General features: G+C 53.9%; 1 protein-coding gene, 1 long non-coding RNA gene and 1 pseudogene across 5 annotated transcripts in view; 1 reads left to right on the top strand and 2 right to left on the bottom strand.

The window, feature by feature from the left end:
• Nucleotides 1–10,660, top strand: part of LOC105497380 (uncharacterized) — a 40,132-nt gene extending 29,472 nt beyond the window's left edge. For both annotated transcript variants that reach the window (XR_011613956.1, XR_011613957.1), the window contains 3 exons: nucleotides 6,145–7,988; nucleotides 8,642–8,862; nucleotides 10,319–10,660. This is a non-coding gene — a long non-coding RNA (uncharacterized lncRNA). The remainder of the gene's footprint in view (nucleotides 1–6,144; nucleotides 7,989–8,641; nucleotides 8,863–10,318) is intronic.
• Nucleotides 4,083–5,786, bottom strand: LOC105497379 (phosphatidylinositol 3,4,5-trisphosphate 3-phosphatase and dual-specificity protein phosphatase PTEN pseudogene; annotated as a pseudogene).
• Nucleotides 10,661–15,935: 5,275 nt separating the features above from the next.
• Nucleotides 15,936–20,069, bottom strand: part of LOC112429437 (fructosamine-3-kinase-like) — a 598,793-nt gene continuing 594,659 nt past the window's right edge. For all 3 annotated transcript variants that reach the window (XM_071080229.1, XM_071080227.1, XM_071080226.1), the window contains 2 exons: nucleotides 19,773–19,924; nucleotides 15,936–16,227 (listed from right to left, as the gene is read on the bottom strand). In XM_071080229.1, the coding sequence (XP_070936330.1) occupies nucleotides 16,140–16,227; nucleotides 19,773–19,924 (240 nt within the window). In that variant the 3' untranslated portion in view covers nucleotides 15,936–16,139. The remainder of the gene's footprint in view (nucleotides 16,228–19,772; nucleotides 19,925–20,069) is intronic.

Consider the following 20,069-nt stretch of genomic DNA (forward strand, 5'->3'; position numbering starts at 1 on the left):
GCTGGGATCCCATGTCCCTGGACCCTCCCGCTGGCAGTCTCGCCCGGTGACCCTGCTACAGGCCTGCCCCGCCACCCCCGGCACACTCCCTCATCCAGAGGCTGTGCAGTCACGTGCGGACCCCCAAGGTGGCCTGTGGCTCCCTGCTCACGGCCGGGCTAAAAGGGGGCTTTCCAGTCATGTCCTGCCCTAGCTTCTTGCCTAAGGCCCTGGCCCTCATGGGACAGGCATGGTCCTCACACCCTTGGCTCTGCCAAAGCTCTGAGACCCCGCCCTAGAGACCCCGGCCCACCCAGCCTGGCCCTGCAGCAGTACGCCAAGGGCCCCTAAACCTGGCCTGGCTGCTGCCAGGGTGACCACCAGGGGCAACTGTCCGATAGAGGGCGGTGGCTGGGTCCAGTGTGTCTGGGTGACCGCAGGGCTTGAAAGCCCTGTCCTGTGCTCGGCCCGCCTGTGTCAGTGAAACTGGACTCCTAAGTCAGGGTTGGGTCCTTCCAGGGTCATGTCCTCTGAGACCTGGGGCGAGTCACTCCACCTCAGTGTCATCATGGGCAGAACCTCTCACGTATAGCATTGAAATCTTTCAAACTGAGTAGGAAAAGTCCTGTATTTTCTGAGCCCTATTACCATAGACCAGTACTGTCCTAAGTGTACTCTGGGGACAGACAGTGGCCAGCCCCGTAGCTCAGTCATTTTTGTTTAAAGGGTGAACAGGCTGGGTGCAATGCTTGAAAATCAAGCATGAAGTGGAACCCAGTGGGCCATGTATGGCTCTCACACCCATGAGTCATTCACACGATGCCACTTGGTCATTGCTGTCCCACCTGAAATGCAGCACTGGGCATGTTACCTGAGGGATGCGGCTGCAGCTCTTTATGCCCAGCTCTGGGCATCACTTTTTTTTTTTTTTTTTGACAGCATCTGGCTCTGTTGCCCAGGCTAGAATGTGGTGGTGTGATCATAGCTCACTGCTGCCTCAAACTCCTGCAATCAAGGAATCCTCCCGTGTCAGTCTCTTGAATAGCCGGGACTACAGGCAAGTGCCACCACGCCCGGTGAATTTTTGTTTTTTTTCTACAGAGAGGGTTATGTTGCCCAGGCTGGTCTCAAATTCCTGGGCTCAAGCGATCCTCCCACCTCGACCTCTCAAAGTGCTGGGATTACAGGTGTGAACCACTGCATCCAGCCTGTTCACGCTTTAAACAGAAACAACAGCTGATCATACGGGGCTGAGCACTGCCTGTCCCTGGTGCCTGTGCCGGGGGTGACTTTCCAGCTGGGGCTCAGCATTGCGGGTGGGAAGACCTCCTGGGGCCAACATGGCTTGGATCGTCAGGTCATGTGGGTTGCTGTGGGGACAGAGGCCAGCAGTGGCAGAGCTGCACAGCAGTGGGGAGGGGCAGGGCAGGGCAGGGCAGAGCCCTGCCCAGGGCTGCACGGTTTCCACCCCTGCCCTGAGCTGCAGTGGGACACTTGCCATGGGGGATCCTGGGGGACACCAGGGGTGGGTCCTCGGGCTCTCGGCCAGGAACTGGCTCTTTCCAGGGCAGGCTGACAGATCAGTCCCAGGGCCCCTGCAGCCCCCACTACCTATGCCCATTCTGGGCTGCGTGATGCCCGGTGAGGTTTCTGGGCGCCTCTCTTCCATGTGTAAGTGGCCATGCTGGCATTTGGAGCCTGGGGAGCTCCTGACAGTGCTGGTCCTGCCTGCGGAGGAGGCGGGGCCAGGCTGTTTGGAAATGTCAGGTTGTCAGGTGGTGGCATTGCCCAGCACCTCACCCCCGCTCTCACCCCAAAAGGCTGGACATGGACTGGGGCCCCAGTGATAGAGCCTGGCTGGGGGCTGGCTCCTGGGTTGTGGGGGATCAGAGACTGATAGATGAGGGCCCTCTGCTTGCTCCCGCAGTTGTGGCCTTCGTGGGCGGGTCAATGTGGAAGAGTGATGGTACAAGTGGGACCATGGGGCATCGGAGGGATCCCCCAGTAGGGAATCCTGCCTGGGGCACTTGGGCATGGTGATAGACAGATATCTCCTAGCAAGACATGTCCCCCACCCTGCGGGACCAGATGCCTTGGGTTGGGTATGGAGCAAGGCGCAGACACAGAGACCAGGATGGGAAGAGTCAGGGAACTGGGCAGTCTCCTGCTCTGCCTCGGGGCTGCAGTGTCATGGTGGGGTGGGGCTTACCCACACTGTCAGTTTCCCCACAAGGCTTTGGGGTCCCAGGGATTCAGGGGCCCTTTCTCTCTGAACCCACAGTCCTCCATGCACCCCATAGCCCTCTATGAACCCCACAGTTACCCATGGATTCCACAGCACTTCCACAGTCCCCCATGTACCCCACAGTTCTCCATGCACCCCACAGGTTCCCATGCACCACACAGGCCTCCATGTGCCCCCCACGCTTCCATGAACCCCACAGGCCCTCATGAGCCCCATGGCCTCCTATGATCCCCACAATCCTTCACAGCCCCAGCGCCAGGGCCTCACTTCTGGCCGCTGACTGACCTGCCAGTTTCCTGGAGTTCTTCATCCAACTTCCAAGGTTGCCGAGTCCCGGGAACACCTCACAAACAGGTTGTCAATCAAGTGGCAAGTTTGACATGTTTGAGCAACGTTCAGCCCGGGAGGTGCTGGGGGCCAATTAGCAGAGATTCCCAGGCAGCAGAGCCGCCGGGCTCAGGGCTGGGGGTGAACAGTCAGCCCAGACGCTGCTGCCCCCACCTGAGGATTTCTCCCCAGTCCTGGACTTGGGGCTAAGGGACTCCTGTACCCTCCCGGCCACCTGGACAGGGTCCCCGCCGTGGCCCAGCCTAGGGTGTTGCTCAGAGCACACCTGGCCGATGATGGAGCCTGACACACAGGAAGCAGCTCCTTGCAGCACCCCAGGCCTCTGTGGGGCTTCTCTGGGCGGAGTGACCTGGGGAGCAACCCCCTTCTGTGGGGCAGGTGAGGATGCTGCCTTGCGGGCTGAAGGCCAAGGGGAAGAGGCACACTGGGGTCACTCAGGCTGGGCAGTGGTCAGAGCGGCCACCCCTCCCTCTCCACGGGCTCTGGTGACCACTGTTCTGTTTAGCCCCTATCTCTCCCCACCTTTTGAAAAGACAGAGTCTAGCTCTGTCGCCCAGGCTGGAGTGTAGTGGCACAATCAGAGCTTACTGCAGCCTCCAACTCCTGGGCTCAGGTGATCCTCTTGCTTCAGCCTCCGAGTAGCTGGGACCACAGGTGCCTGCCACCATGCCCAGATAATTTTTTTTTTAAATTATTTTTTATAGAGATGAGGGTCTTGCTTTGTTCCTCAGACTGGTCTCAAACTCCTGGCCTCAGGCAATCCTGCCTTCTTGGCCTCCTAAAGCCCTGGGAATATGGGTGTGAGCTACCATGCCTGGCCTCAATTTCTGCAGGCTCAGTAGGTCTTCCAATTTTCTTGGCAACCACAGGCCGGGTTCCCAAACATTTCTCTGATCTTCCCTCCACCTGGCATCTCCCTCCCCAAAGCTCTGCCCCATCCTAAAATCCCCACTGCAGAAGCTGCGCCTTCCAGAAGGTAGATAGGCATGGGCTCTGCAGCTGCAGAGGTACGGACAGGGCCTCCCTGGGCAGCTTCCTGGGAGCTGCACCATGCACGGGTCACGGGACCCTCCTGGGCAGGTTGAACTGGGAGGGGACAGAGACCTTTCTAAGGTCTCTATGCAGGCTGCTGGGTTCCAGTCACATGGTGCCCTCCCATGAATCCCTGAGGGATGGGAGTGTCTCAGCAGCACCTGCAAGGACCAGTGGGGAGGGGTGAGCATCTTTGTTCTGTCCAAGAGCGTTTTTGGAGCATGAGCTCTTGGCATGTGCCAGAGAAAGCCATGTTCGCTTTCCTTTTATGGCTGAGCTTGAGATGTCTGGATAAGAGGGGTCATCAGCCAAGGCACTGATAAGGTCTGCAGGGCTGAGCCTGTAAAGGGCTGAGCCTGGAGTTGGGGGGTACCTCTCCTGCTCAGGCTGGCACTGGGGGTTGGGGTAGGCTGGGTGAGGCTGCTGCTCCTGTCCTGGAAATGTGGAGCCCCGGGCAGTCCTGCCTGTCCCATGGCTTTGCTGGACACAAGAACTGCCAGATGTCACTTGTGTGGGAATCATTTTGCTGTTTGAATGAAGCTGGATTTGTGAGTGTGCTCACCAGCCTGGATGGATGAGGTCTGACCAGGAGACTGCCTGTTGTCTGTCCTTCACAGAGGGTCCTCCACACCCAGGGTAGAGCTGGGGAGAAGGAGTCCTGGGGAAATACTGAGTTAAACAAGGCTGATGTGTCCTCTGAGGACTTCTCAGTGTGACTGGTATAGGTGAGTCTGAGATGGCCAGGTAGCCGGGGTGTGGACACTATCAGGCTAGGGCTGCTGTCTGTCTCCTCTGCTCAGGTGCCTGTGCAGGGAGGGACTTGGGGGTGGGCCTGGGGAAATTGTGGAAAGTGGGAGTCTGTCACCAGACGCTCTCTCTGAACTGGGGCCAAGATTTAGTCATTTCATGTCCTCTCTAGGCAGTGCTTACAGGTGTTGGCCAATATCAGCTGCATTGATTAAAGAAAGAGCTTTCTGACCATTGTCCAAGGCCAGGGCCTGGGCCAGGGGCTCTTCCATGATTGGCTTTGTTTTTTATTTGCTTTGTCAAGGTCAGTTTTTGTTAAAGTAAGTACTTTAACAAAATAATATTCCTTGTCATTATCTGCATGCTCTATACTGCAAATGCTATCAACTTCTTGATCACATAGATTTCCATTTTCTACTTTTTCTGAGGTTTCCTCTGTTTCTGGTATGAAGAATGTATATAACCCAAAGTGAAACATTTTGTCCTTTTTTAGCATCTTGTTCTGCTTGTGGAAGAACTCTACTTTCATATCACCACACACAGGTAATGGCTGAGAGAACTCAAAGTACAAGAACTTGTCTTCCCATCGTGTGAGTCCTGAATTGGAGGAATGTATCTTCACCTTTTGCTATCAGACCACAGATTGAGGCTTGAAAGTTCTGCCACTGAACATTGGAATAGTTTCAAACACTTGTGAAACAACAGTGCCACTGGTCTAATCCAGATGATTCTTTTACAGGTAGCTGTAATAATACACATAGCACCTCTGACTGGGAATAGTTACTCCCTTTTAGTCTCTGGTCCTTACTTCCCCTTAGAAATCTAGGGCCTCTTGTGCTTTGGAAAATTTGCCCCTATGTAATAAATATGCACGAATCATTACACCAATTTGTCCTTTTCCAGCTTTATGGTGAGTTGCTGCAACATGACTTAGCCATTGGTCAAGATCTTCACAAAAGGTTTGATAAGTTCTAGCTGTGGTGGGTTATGGTCTTCAAAAGGATATTGTGCAACTCTGCCGTTAAATTTGGCGGTGTCATAATGTCTTTCAGCACAAAGATTGTATATCTTGTAATGGTTTTTATGCTTTGAATCCAAAAACGTTTCTACATCATCAGTATTGTTCCTGTATGCGCCTTCAAGTCTTTCTGCAGGAAATACCATAGCGATAATGTTTGGATAAATATAGGTTAATTCTAAGTCGAATCCATTCTCTTGATATCTCCTTTTGTTTCTGCTAACGATCTTTTTGATGATGGCTGTCATGTCTGGGAGCCTGTGGCTGAGGAAAAAAGGAGAGAGATGGCAGAAGCTGTGGGTGGTGGGTCTTCTTCTGCAGGATGGAAATGGCTCTGGGCTTGGCAGTAGCTGATGCCCCTTGCTCTGCTGCCACTTGGCTCTGGACCACAGCTGGGTAATGGCTGCTGGATGGCAGCTGTCAGGTCTCTGAGCCCAAGCCTGCTCATATACATCCAGATGGCCTGAAGCAACTGAAGAATCACAAAAGAAGTGAAAATGGTCAGTTCCTGCCTTAACTGATGACATTATCTTGTGAAATTCCTTCTCCTGGACAATGAGTCTCAGAAGCTCCCCACCAAGGACCTTGGGACCCCTGCCCCTGCCTGCCAGAGAACAACCCCTTTGACTAATTTTCCATTACCTACACAAATCCTATAAAACTGCCGCCCACCTATCTTCTTTTGCTGACTCTCTCTTCGGGCTCAGCCCACCTGCACCCAGGTGATTAAAAAGTTTTATTGCTCACACAAAGCCTGTTGGTGGTCTCTTCACAGGGATGTGCGTGACATTTGGTGCCGTGACTCGGACTGGGGGACCTCCCTTGGGAGATCAATCCCTTGTCCTCCTGTCTTTGCTCCATGAGAAAGATCTACCTATGACCTCAGGTCCTCAGACCAACCAGCCCAAGGGAACATCTCACCAATTTTAAATCGAGTAAGCGGCCTCTTTTTACTCTCTCCTCCAACCTCTCTCACTATCCCTTAACCTCTTTCTCCTTTCAATTTCAGTGCCACCCTTCAATCTTTCTCTTCCTTTAATTTCAGTTCCTTTCCTTTTCTGGTAGAGACAGAGGAGAGGCGTTTTATCCATGAACCAAAAACTCCAGTGCCAGTCATGGACTCGGGAAGACAGTCTTCCCTTGGTGTTTAATCACTGCAGGGACACCTGCCTAATTACACCTATATTTCAGAGGTGTCTGCTTTGATCCTTCACCTTGGTAGCAAGCATCACCTCCCCTGGGTGGCAAGCACCACCTCCCCTGGGTGGCAAGTACCACCCACCCCCCACTGTGTCTCTACCTTCTCTTTTCTCTGGGCTTACCTCCTTCACTGTAGGCAAGCTTCCACCCACCATTCCTCCTCCTTCTCCCTTAGCCTGTGTTCTCAAGAACTTAAACTCTCACCTGACCTAAAACCTAAACACTAAATGCCTTATTTTCTTCTGCAATACTGCTTGACCTCAATACAAACTCGATAATGGTTCCAAATAACCAGAAAATGGCACTTTCGATTTCTTCCCTCTAAAAGATCTAGGTAATTCTTGTCGCAAAATGGACAAATGGTCTGAGGTGCCTGATGTCCAGGTATTCTTTTACACATTGTTCCTTTCCTAATCTCTGCTCCCATGCAACTCATGCCAAATCCTCCTCCTCTCTCTCCTGTCTGTCCCTTCAGTCTCCATCCCAAGCTCTGAGTCCTTTGAATCCTGCTTTTCTATGGACACATCTGACCTCTCTCCTCCTCCTCAGGCTGCTCCTTGCCAGGCCGAACTAGGTCCCAGTTCTTCCCAAGCCTCCACTCCCCCACCCTATAATCTTTTTTATCATCTCTCCTCACACCCGGCCTGGCTTACAGTTTCATTCTGCAAGTAGCCCTCCCCAACTTGCCCAACAATTTCCTCTTAAGGGGGTGGCTGGAGCTGAAGGCATAGTCAAGGTTAATGCTCCTTTTTCTTTATCTGACCTTTCCCAGATCAGTTAGGGTTTAGGTTATTTTTCATCAAATATAAAACCCCATCCTAGTTCATGGCCCGTTTGGCAACAACCCTTAAAATGCTTTACGTAGATCCAGAGAGGCCAGAAGGCCATCTCATTCTCAATATGCATTTTATTATCCAACCCACTCCCAATATTAGAAAAAAACTCCAAAAATTAGATTCCAGCCCTTAAACCCCACAAGAGGACTTAGTTAACCTCTCCTTCAAGGTGTACAGTAAGAGAAAAGAGTTGCAATTACTTGCCTTCACTGTGAGACAAACCCCAGCCACATCTGCAGCACACAAGAACTTCAAAACGCCTAAGCCACAGTGGTCAGGCAGTCCCTCAGGACCTCCTCCCCCAGGATCTTGCTTCAAGTGCTGGAAATCTGGCCACTGGACCAGGAATGCTTGTAGGCTGGGATTCCTCCTAAGCCATGTCCCATCTGTGTGGGACCCCACTGGAAATTGGACTGTCCAGCTTGCCTGGCAGCCACTCCCAGAGCCCCTTGAACCCTGGCCCAAGGCTCTCTGACTCCTTCCCAGATTTTCTTGGTTTAGCAGCTGAAGACTGGTGCTGCCCGATTGCCTCGAAAGCCTCCTGGACCATCACAGATGCTTTGGGTAACTCTTACAATGGAGGGTAAGTCTGTCCCCTTCTTAATCAGTATGGAGGCTACCCACTCCACATTACCTTCCTTTCAAGGGCCTGTTTCCCTGGCCTCCATAACTGTTTTGGGTATTGACGACCAGGCTTCTAAACCTCTTAAAACTCCCCAACTCTGGTGCCAACTTGGACAACATTCTTTTATGCACTCCTTTTTAGTTATCCCCACCTGCCCAGTTAGTTGCCTTATTAGGTCAAGGCATTTTAACTAAACTATCTGCTTCCCTTACTATTCCTAGACTACGGACACAGCTCATTGCTGCCCTTTTCCCCACCCAAGCAGTTTCTCAGGCTCTTGGTATTCAGTGGAAGCTTCGTACCCCTTACCATCCTCAGTCTTCAGGAAAGGTAGAACGGACTAATGGTCTTTTAAAGACACACCTCACCAAGCTCAGCCTCCAACTTTAAAAGGACTGGATAGTACTTTTACCTCTTGCCCTTCTCAGAATTAGAGCCTGTCCTCAAAATGCTACAGGGTACAGTCCACTTGAACTTTTATATGGACGCACTTTCTTGCTTGGCCCCAACCTTATCCCAGACACCATCCCTCTAGGTGTCTTGTCTTCCAGTCCTTTAGCAGGCTAGACAGGAAATTTGCCAGGCTGCTGATCTTCTCTTGTCTACTGCAGATTCCCAGCCATATGAAGACATCCTAGCTGGACGATCAGTTCTTGTTAAGAATCTGACCCCCTCAAACTCTACAACCTTGATGAACTGGACCCTACTTAGTCATCTATAGTACCCCAACTGTCGTCTGCTTCCAGGACCCTCCCCATTGGGTTCACCATTCCAGAATAAAGCTGTGTCTGTCAGCCAGCCAGCCTGATCTCTCCTGTTCTTCCTGGAAGTTGTAAGTACTCACCCCTGCTTCCCTTAAACTCACCCACATTTCTGAAGAACAGCAGTCACACTTATGAGCCTAACATATCCTTTCATTTTGTTAGGTCTATTCTTCTTTACCCTACTCTTTGCAACAGGGCTTTACACAGTCACCCCCACTACTTGGACTGCATCCCAAAAACTTTTCATCCCTGCTATCTTCTATCTAGTCATACTCCTATTCTTTGTTCTCACCTATCCATAAATGGTGCCCTTGTCTACACTGCTGGCTTATACTTTTTCTCCAGACCATCATAGCTGGTCTTGGTCTCATCCCCTAACTGCCACTCTTAACTCCCTCTTGGAGTGGGATAGATGACCTTTGCTGGGAAGGCACGCTCCAATTCTTTCACCCACTTTACATTTCCAGTTTTGCCTTACACAAGGTCTCCTCTTCCTCTGTGGCTCCTCCACCTACATGTGTCTGCCTGTTAAGTGGACAGGCACATGTACACTAGTTTTCCTTACCCCCAAAATTCAATTTCAAATAGGACCGAACAGCTTCCTGTTCCCCTCATGACACCAACACTTCACTACTATTTTGTTTTGTTTTTCTTATTATTAATATAAGAAGACAATAATAGGGCTTGACTGACTTACTGCTGAAGAAGGAGGAGTGTGTGTGTGTGTATGTATTTTTTTTTTTTTTGAGATAGTCTTACTCTGTCACCAAAGCTGGAGTATAGGGGCGCTGTCTTGGCTCACTGCAAGCTCCCCCTCCTAGGTTGACGCCATTCTCCTGCCTCAGCCTCCCAAGTAGCTGGAACTACAGGTGCCCGCCACCATGCCTGGCTAATTTTTTGTATTTTTAATAGAGATGGGGTTTCACTGTGTTAACCAGGATGGTCTCAATCTCCTGACCTCGTGATCTGCCCGCCTCAGCCTCCCAGAGTGCTGGGATTATCGGCATGAGCCACTGCACCCAGCCAGGACTCTGTATATTTTTAAATGAAGAGTGTTGTTTCTACCTAAATTAATCTGGCCTGGTACATGACAACATAAAAAAAACTCAAGGATAAAGCACAAAAACTCGCCAACCAAGCAAATAATTACGCTGAACCCCCTTGGACACACTCTAATTGGGTATTCTGGGTCCTCCCAATTCTTAGCCCTTTAATAACCTATTTTTCTCCTCCTCTTATTTGGACCTGTGTTTTCCGTTTAGTTTCTCAATTCATACAAAACTGCACCCAGGCCATCACCAGTCATTCTATACAAAAAACGCTCCTTTTAACAACCCCACAAGATCACCCCTTACCCCAAAATCTTTCTTCAGTTTAATCTCTCACACTCTAGGTTCTCATGCCACCCCTAATCCCATTCGAAGCAGCCCTGAGAAACATCGCCCATTATCTCTCCATATCACCCCCCAAAATTTTCGCTGCCCCAACACTTCACCACTATTTTATTTTTCTTATTAATATAAGAAGTCAGGAATGTCAGACCTCTGAGCCCAAGCCTGCACAGATACATCCAGATGGCCTGAAGCAACTGAAGAATCACAAAAGAAGTGAAAATGGCTAGTGCCTGCCTTAACTGATGACATTATCTTGTGAAATTCCTTCTCCTGGAAAACGAGTCTGAGAAGCTCCCCACCAAGCACCTTGTGACCCCCACCTCTGCCCACTAGAGAACAACCCCTTTGACTGTAATTTTCCACTACCTACACAAATCCTATAAAACTGCCCCGCTCCTATCTTCCCTTTGCTGACACTCTCTTCTGGGCTCAGCCCACCTGCACCCAGGTGAATAAAAAGCTCTATTGTTTACCCAAAGTGTGTTGGTGGTCTCCTCACACAGACGCGTGTGACAGCAGCGACTGGTCCTGCTTCTCCTCAGTAGCCAGACTGGCAGCAGCAGCAGTGGAATGGGGAGAAGAGGAATAATCCTCAGAATGGCTGTCTCCACTAGTGGTCTCCAAAGCCCAGGACACTGGGGGTGCGGTGAGAGGTTTAAAACTGGCCTGGGTCCCTGGATGTGCTGCTGCTGCCACTGTTACCATGTTGGAGGCAGTAGAAGGGGAGAGACCAACTCTCTGGTGTTCCCAGCCCTGGAAATAGTGACAGGTGACTCAGACCCCCTCCCTGGAGCTGCAGCCGCCTCAGCCACCACCGTGCCTCAGCTGGCTGCTGCTGGAGCCCATGGCTTCCACCTTCCTTTTCAGGAGAAGCTGAGGAAGATTGGCTGCAGGGTTAGAAAAGACCGTGTCCAAGCCAGGCAGTTGCAACCGGACAGTGGCAGGGGGGCGTTGAGCTGGGATGTCCACTCCTTCACCCCTGATTATGGATGGGCCAGAGGGCTCAGGCGCTGTGGCAGTTGGCCAGGGAAGGTGCACTTGGAACATACTGTTTTGTCTTCTGCTGCCCCAAAGTCTCCTCAACTTGTAATTTGAAAATAGAAGTGTTTCTGACTTAATTTCTGAGAAGGCACCAAGTAATGGGATTTGTGGATGGACTTGAAGAGCCAAGAAATCAACACTGGCTACCTCTCGACCTGGAGAATTATGGAGCCCATGAGTTCTCTAGGCCTCAGCTTTGGTCCCCAGGCTCTGAGCACAAAGAGAGGTGGGCCTGGTGGGTGGTGCAGAGCTTCGCCTTGCACACCTCATGGCTGGTTCAGCCTGCCCGCCTGGGCCCTTCCATGCTTCCTGCCATCTCTGTGAGGGGAGCTCCTAGCCTCCGCCTAGAATACCTGGGTAGCGTGATCAGACCTCGGGCCCCCTGCATCATCACCCCATTGTAGGCTGGGAAGCTCGAGGACCCAGGCAGGGCCCCAGTGTGCCACGGGGCTTGGCCACTGTGCAACTGCCCTGCAGCTCTGGCCTCTGGCCAGGCCTTGCCCACCAACTTCTGCCCTCTGCCCCGTGTCCTCCACCCTGGCTGTGCATGGAGGGGGGTGGGCAGACACAGGGTAGAGTCTGCCAGTGGAGTCCTGGTAAGTTCTCTTCACCCCTGTGCCAGCCGCCCCAGGGAGCACCAGAGATTGAACAAATAACTGCCACGTTTATTTAAAAAAAATTTGGTGCCTAACAGAAGTGCTGTTTCTATACGTAGAAAAGAATGTTAAAAATATGGCCGGGTGCAGTGGCTCAAGCCTGTAATCCCAGCACTTTGGGAGGCCGAGACGGGCGGATCACGAGGTCAGGAGAAGGAGACCATCCTGGCTAACATGGTGAAACCCCATCTCTACTAAAAAAATACAAAAAAACTAGCTAGGCAAGGTGGCGGGCGCCTGTAGTCCCAGCTACTCGGGAGGTTGAGGCAGGAGAATGGTATAAACCCGGGAAGTGGAGCTTGCAGTGAGCTGAGATCCGGCCACTGCACTCCAGCCTGGGTGACAGAGCAAGACTCCATCTCAAAAAAAAAAAAAAAAAAAAGTTTAAAAACCAAAACAGTTCTCAAAGGCACTGTGGCATTAATTATTCATCTCTTGCTGATGAAACATGGCTTTGTAGGCACGGCCTCCCCTCCCTCCAAATAAGACTAGGGCTCAGGGAAAGCCTGGCCTGGCCTTAAGAGCAGGGGAGCTGGTGACCCCTGAATAAAATGGGGGTGGCTGTGATATCCTCTATGGCTATTTAGGGAGCACCCACTGTGTGCCAGGCTCGGCTGACCTGGGGGAGTGCACAGTGGGCACTGGTCACCAGGCAGAAACGGGGCAGTCCGTGTCGCTCCACAGTCAGGCCTGTGGAATGGGTTCGGTCTGACCTAGAGGAGGGAGGGGGCAGCAGGAGGGGTTGGTTGGGCAGCAGAGCCATCTCTTGGAGGAGAGAAATGGGGACAGAGGCCACCCTGGCCAGTGCCAGAGGACAGTGGCTACACGTCTGGGCACCCAGGCCAGGGGCCTAGCAAACCGCCACAGGGTGGGTGGGTGGGTGAGGCCCTGTTCTAAATCATTTGATGACCCTCTCAGATGCTGCTGGATCCCAGAGGGAGACAGGGAGCATGCAGGCCCTGCATGGAGCCCAGGCATGCTGTGCCCGACTCCTAACGTGCCCACCAGGCACAACCAGCCACGTGGTGGTGCCACACCAGAAAGGGCCGGCCTGCCAGGCAGTCAGGGGCAGATGGGAGCAACATGGGAAGCAGCGGCAGGAACTTCTACTCCCTCTGCCTCCACCTCTCCAGCAGACCATATGTACACTGACCAGCCGCGTGCAGCGGGGAAGTTGGCGCCAGGCCTTGGCCACCCAAGCCCACTCTGGGCATTGCTGTCCGAACAAAGCTGGGTCCAGGGCCCTGTGGACTGAGCTCCTCCTCCTGCAGTTACGTGGGGGCAACCCTAAGCTCTGTGGGAAGGCCTGGAGCATTTGTTCTTTTCTTTCTCACTCTGTCGTCCAGGCTGGAGTGCAGTGGCGCCATCTCTGCTCACTGCAAGCTCCGCCTCCCGGGTTCATGCCATTCTCCTGCCTTAGCCTCCATTGTAGCTGGGACTATAGGCGCCTGCCACCATGCCTGGCTAATTTTTTTTTTTTTTTTTTTTTTTTTTAAGTAGAGGCCCTGGGGTTTCACTGTGTTAACCAGGATGTCTGATCTCCTGATCTCGGGATCCCCACGGCCTAGGCCTCCCAAAGTGCTGGGATTACAGGCGTGAGGCACTGTGCCCCACACATTTGTTCTTTTGTTTATTCATTCATTTATTCAGAAATGTCCGGAAGCTGGCCAGCTGGTTTCCTGGGTAGAGGGGATGTTGATCCCATCAGTCTCCTGCCTGGCCAGGGGGTCTGGGAGGCCCAGAGGAAGCGTCTCTGAGCTGCCTGGGTGCAGATGGTATCCAAGGTGACAGCTCCTGGGGGCAGGGAGATGAGCTGTGCCCTGAGGTGGTGAAGTGGAACCCCAGCCCCCGCAGCCCCTGGGGCAGGTCAGGGAGTGGGAAAAGGCTGCAAGGAGAGGGGTGCGGGGGGGGGGCAGCCAGAGGATAAGGCTCCATCTCTGCTGGGAGGCTCCGACCTGGTTAGCAAGGGCTCTGGTGTCCTAGCACCTGTGCTGGCTCCTGGGATGTGGAGTGGAATCTGCATCCCTGCTGCCCATGTGGGAGGGCCCGGGTGGCTGGGCCCCAGGCTCAGGGTTTGTGTGCGGGAGACCCGACAAAGCTGGACAGAGCCTGGCGGGACCTGGCCCTGCTATGGCCAGGCTGGGTGTATTCAGAAGGCCTGCGAGGAGCCAGCCTGGATACCTCCCCCTGATTTCAGCCTGGGAATGGATGAGGGGAGGCAGCGGGCCTACGCTGAGCCCCGCCCACCATGTCCTCTCTTGCTAGTGGGCCTGACCTCACTGGAAGCCTCTCTCAGCCTGGTATGAGTTCCTGTCTTCACTGAGGCTGCAGCGCCAGCAAGGCGCAGGAGTTGAGCCGCGGTCAGGCCCGGGGATTGTTTTCGTTTGTTGGTGCAGGGGCCTAGCAGACCCAGACCTTCCAGAGCTGGGGGTTCTCATCTCACCTGTCACTGCATGGCTCCCTTTGGTGGTTTTTTGTCTGGAGTGGCTGCTGGGCCCACCCTGTGCTGTGGGTAGCTCTCCGGCCTGGAGCCTACCCGTGACCCTGGGTCTATCCTCAGGGCCCCTTTCCGAGCTGGAGCAACTGGGACGCAATTGCTGAGCTCAGCCTGTGTCAGGTGCACAAGTGACCTCGCTTGGGAGGCAGTGCAGGGTAGTGGGCCCAGAGAGGGTTCTTCAGCTCCCAGTCATACAGCCAGGCTGGGAGAGGTACACACTCTGGTCCCTGATTCCCCATCAGCACTAGGTGGGCTGAGGATGGGGGTGGGGACCCAGGGTTGGGGAGAGGAAGGAACTGGGTACACGGGGAGAGCCAGGGACCAGAGGGCATCATGGAGATGAAGGGGCAGGGAAGCCCAGGAGGGCACATACCATGGTGGCACAGCAGGCAGACACAGACATATATGCCCGTATGGCAGCATGCTCACACACACACACACAGGCTCACATGGGCAGCATGCTCAAACACACATGCACACATGGACAGCACACATAGGGACACATGACAAGCATGCTCACGCACATGCACACGTGAGCAGCACACTTACACATATGCACACATGAGCAGCACACACAGCACACACATGCACACATGGACAGCACACATGCACCCGTGAGCAGCACACTCACACATGCACGCATACACACGAGCAGCATACACACATGCACACATGGACAGCACATAAACACACGTGTGCACATGGACAGCACATACACATGCACATGTGGGCCACACATTCTATACACACACGCATGCACATGGGAAGCATGCTCACACATGCACATGTGGGCAGCACATTCACACGTGTGTACATATGTGCATACCTAGGCAGCATGCTCACAGACCCATGTGGGCAGCACACACATGCACACATGCACACCTGGACAGCATACACACGTGCAGCACACACACGAGGCAGCATGCTCACAGACACACGTGCACGCACACACACAGGACACTCAGAACAAGCCATGGGGCCTGCGGTGAGGACAGTGGGGGTACTGGGCAGGCAAAGCGGCTGCTGCAGAAATAATTAGTCCCTGGTAGACCTGGCTCACCTCCAAAGCCAAAGGGTGGCTGCCAGCCCTCAGCTCAGGGGAAGGGCTCTGAGGCCCTGCCCCCACCTTGCAGTAATTCCTGGGACCTGCAGGGAGCGTCCCAAGCAGGGGCTGTGGGGTGCGGGACTAGGCCATGTGATCCCTGAGGCTGGGCTTGGCCGGGCATGCCTAGGCCCCTGCAAACCCCACACGTCTCCAGGTCCCCCAGCACAGCGGCAGCGCGGGGAGTGGAGACGTGAAAATGGGGGAGGAGGAGGCTGGAGGTGCAGGGCCGCCCTGTGTTCTCATTGGAGTGGGGGTAGGAACACTCCAGGCCTGGTTGGGGCCCCGTGAGGGTGTCGGGAACCCCAGGCCAGGCCTGGGTCGGATGCATCACTCCCTGGAGGAGGCAGCTGAGTCCAGGGATGCCAGACAGGCTGGTCCCAGGTCGCCAAGCTGACCAGGCCTCAGGCATATGGGCATCCACAGCTGTCTGGGGTCAGGCTGAGGGGCAGCTAGCAGGGTGCAGGAACTCCCAGACCCTCAGCTTGCACCGCAGAGAAGAGTAACTGCTCTACTGTTAAACAGTTTATTTTGCTCTTCAAAACGCTAACAGCTGTGTACAGTCAGCGTGTGGGAGCTGCCCCCTGGGTGATGGAGTCTGCCGATCCAGCCCTCCCTTGCCTTCCGGCGAGGAGGGGTCATCCCAGCCTTTGGGTCAGGATGGGCAGAGCAGACCACTGGGGGCCGGGCCATGATGTTCCTGGGCACTCCCCGTCCCCTCGGCTGCTGTCCTGGTTGCTGCCCTGGGAGAGAGCAAGGAAGAGGGGCCCTCTGAGGCTGATACGAGGTGGCATGGTGGTGCGAGGGGGTCAGGAGGGAGGACCACCGTGGGAGGCATGGGGTGCAGTGGGAAGGTCAGGGAGGCCTTCCGAGAAGGCTGGCAGGGGGCACTGCCCAGGGCCTGGAGAGTGTGCATAGCAGGGGGCAGGGTGGGGGTAGCCAACAAGGGCAAAGCCCAGTGGGTGTGGCGATGCCCTGGGGGATGGGCCCCAACGCCCCTGAACTGGTCCAGCTCTCTAGACCAGACTGGTGTGCAATGTGGAGGCCGAACAACATTCCCCCTCAACTGTATGCATATACAGTAGGCGCTCAACAGACTCTTGCTGGGTCCGACAATAGCCTTAGACAGAGGACCAAGTCCTGGGCTGGGCGCACTCTGGGCTCCTGTGAGACCCTGGGAGCCCTGAGCTGGTTTCTGAGTGCAGAGTGAGGGGTTGTCAAGGGTGGAACCCAGGCATGCAAAGGCCTGGAGGCCAGCGCAGGGGCAGGGCACCTGCCGCCTCGGGACACCGCCGAGGTTCAAAGCCACCTGCTGGTTCCCACCTGCCTGGCACCGGACCCTGTGGGGGTGGGGTAGCCAGATGGGGCAGCCCCTTGTCTCCCTGGAACCTGCACCCTCAGAGGCCCAGGATCCCTGGGGGAGGTTCTGGGGCTGGGGAGACGGCCCCTGGGGCAGGGCAGGGACAGACGGCTGATTCTGTCTAGGATGGGGGGGCACACAAAGACTTCCTGAGGGGCACTTCAAGGCCACAGCATTCTATGTGGGATAGGGATATCAGTCAGAGGCACCCTGTGGAGACCCCCAGGTCCAGCGCCTGGTACTGTGTCTGAGAAGACAGTTGTTCCCTCGCAGGCCGCCAAGGCACCTCACAGTCCTGGCCTGAGTCATTGTGGGGCCCTGGGGGAGGAGGATCCTCTGGGAGGACACTGAGCCTGGACTTTGGGGTGAGAGACCCAGATTCCTCAGATGCTTGGGGCCTCAAGGCCCAACTTACAGCCAAACAAAAGCTGGGGGCACAGGCGGGGGATCCCCCTCCAGGGAGGATGCAGAAGCCGAGCCAGGCTGGGCCGAAGCTCCTTACCTGATCTGGCGTCCTCCTGTGCGACGGCACGAGAGCCTCACGGCACAGCTGCTCTCTGACACCCCCCGAGATACCCGGAGAATGTTCCCAATGACCACTGCTGCGCCACTGCCTGACCATGTCACGGATGCCCCTGCCAGGACTCAGGCAAAACCCAGCTGGCACTGGCACGGCCACCCAACAGCCCTGTAGGGCCCAGTGCTGGACCAGGGCCTTGTCTCCAGCCTCTCCCTCATGGGGTTTCGGCGCCTTTGGGGACCCTTGAGGGCCTTGCTGCACCTTCCCACCCACTCATCTCTGAACTCAGCCCTAGTGTGAACGCTCACCCCGGGCTGAGCCAGCCCCACCAGCCACGTTCTGCAGCTCGAGAAAGGAACTGCCTTTCGCAGCTGGGATCTGCCCGAGCTTCAGCAGCAGCCTTCAATTATAATGCCGAGCAGCTGGCGAGTAACACAGCACGCAGCACCTAAGAGCCCGGGTGAGACCTGAGTGGGGCTGGGCTATGGGATCTCTGGCTTCTGGGTCTTTCTCACAATAGACCCTCCAGGCCACTCTCCCCCACACCCCTGGTTGCTGCACTGAGGTTCAGGAGTCCACAGCTAGGTCAGCTGCTGCCAGGGTAGAAGGCCAGGACTGCAGACCCCGCCCAAGCCTGGGGTCAGCCTTCCTGGCAGCAGCACCATTTGCTGCTCGGGATCGGCCAGACCAGCTCCCTGCAGATGGGAAGGCTGTGAGGTGAGCACCAGCCAACCCCTGGAGGTTCCAGAAAATGCCAATGTGGGCACCAGGGGGCTTCCTTGGGCTGGCACGTCAGGGGAAGCCCACTGGGTCTGCTCAGTGCCCACAATGGGAGCTGGGGTCTCACCACACGGTGCTGCCTCAGGAGCTGCACCCCAGTGAGGGTCACTGGCTGGCCGAGGTGGGGGATCACTGAGGTCAGGAGTTTGAGACCAGCCTGGCTAACATAGTGAAACCCTGTCTCTACCAAAAATACAAAAATTAGCTGGGTGAGGTGGCAGGTGCCTGTAATCCCAGCTACTCAGGAGACTGAGGCAGGAGAATTGCATGAACCTGGGCAGAGGAAGTTGCAGTGAGCCGAGATCGCACCACTGCACTCCAAGATGGACAAGAGAGTGAGACTCCATCTCAAAAAAAAAAAAGACTGGGATGATCATCATATGCCAAAATGTTCACAGTGATCATCCTTTGCTGATGGAATTATGGTGGCTTTATGTCTTCACATGAGTTTGTATTTTCCACATTTTATACAATGACTATGAATTTAATAATTAGAAAAAAATATAGAGGCTGGGTGCAGTGGCTCACACCTATAATCCCAACACTTTGGGAAGCCAACGTGGGTGGATCATGAGGTCAGGAGTTCGAGAACAGCCTGGCTATCATGGTGAAACCCCGTCTCTACCAAAAATACAAATATTAGCCAGACGTGGTGGTGGGTGCCTGTAGTCTCAGCTACTTGGGAGACTGACACAGGAGAGTTGCTTGAACCCAGGAGGTGGAGGTTGCAGTGAGCTGAGATCACACCGCTGCACCCTAGCCTGGGCAACAGAGCGATACTCTATCTCAAAAAAAAAAAAAAAAAAAAAAAAAAGAAAAAGGAAAAACAAAATGTAAGGACTCCAGATAATTCATAGATGAGCTTAATTCTGCCCAAAGTGAGCTGGCATTAATGTGCTATAAAGTACAAAGCAGGCAGGGCTCGGTGGCTCATACCTGTAATCCCAGCACTTTGGGAGGCCAAGATGGGTGGATCACCCGAGGTCAGGAGTTTGAGACCAGCCTAGCCAACATGGTGAAACCCCACCTCTACTAAAAATAGAAAAATTAGCCAGGTGTGGTGGCGGGCACCCATAGTCCCAGCTACCCAGGTGGCTGAGCGGGGAGAATCACTTGAATCCTGGAGGCAGAGGTTGCAGTGAGTCGAGACTGTAACAATGCACTCCAGCCTGGGCAACAGAGTGAGACTGTGTTTTAAAAAAAAATTTTATATATATATATAATTATATTATGTAATATACATAATTATATATATAATTATATTGTTATATATAATTATATATAATTATATTATGTAATATATATTACATATTATATTATGTTATATAATTATATATATAATATATATATTTACTTTATGCAGCCTCATTATAGCAAACTAATCTAAAAAAAACTAGTCATATATCAGAAAGCAGTAACTTTTTATCTCCATTAAGAATGGCAGGGTGGAACTCTTGGTCCTGCCTCTGATAACTGGGCAGTTGTGTGGACGGCTCAATCAGAGGCTATTCCATTTCTCTGTCTCCCTCTGCCCCATCCCTATCTCTGTCTCTCTCTGAGTCACTCTGTCTCTGTGAGTCTCTCTGCCTGTGCATTTGTGTGCATATGGGTCTCTCACCCACGCTCACCTGCTCAAGCTCCTCATCTTCAAATGCTCCATCACAAAGGTGGCCCCACCTCTCGGCAAATCAATGACCTTCATGGACCTCAGCGCCCGCACCAGGCCTGTGCCCCGGAGGGCCTCCAGGCTCGCCACCTCCCCGTCAAACATCTGCTGGGCCTGCATCCAGAACACAGCCATGAGCCTTGCCAGCCTTGTTGACTCAGCCAGGGCCTCTGCCCACCGGGCCCTTGACGGAAGCCACCATGTGCAAATCACAAGGACCTTCGGTCACTGATAGCCGGCTGGGAGCTGGCGTCCACCC

This window comes from Macaca nemestrina, chromosome 15 (assembly GCF_043159975.1).
Source record: "Macaca nemestrina isolate mMacNem1 chromosome 15, mMacNem.hap1, whole genome shotgun sequence".
Classification (NCBI taxonomy): Eukaryota; Metazoa; Chordata; class Mammalia; order Primates; family Cercopithecidae; genus Macaca; species Macaca nemestrina.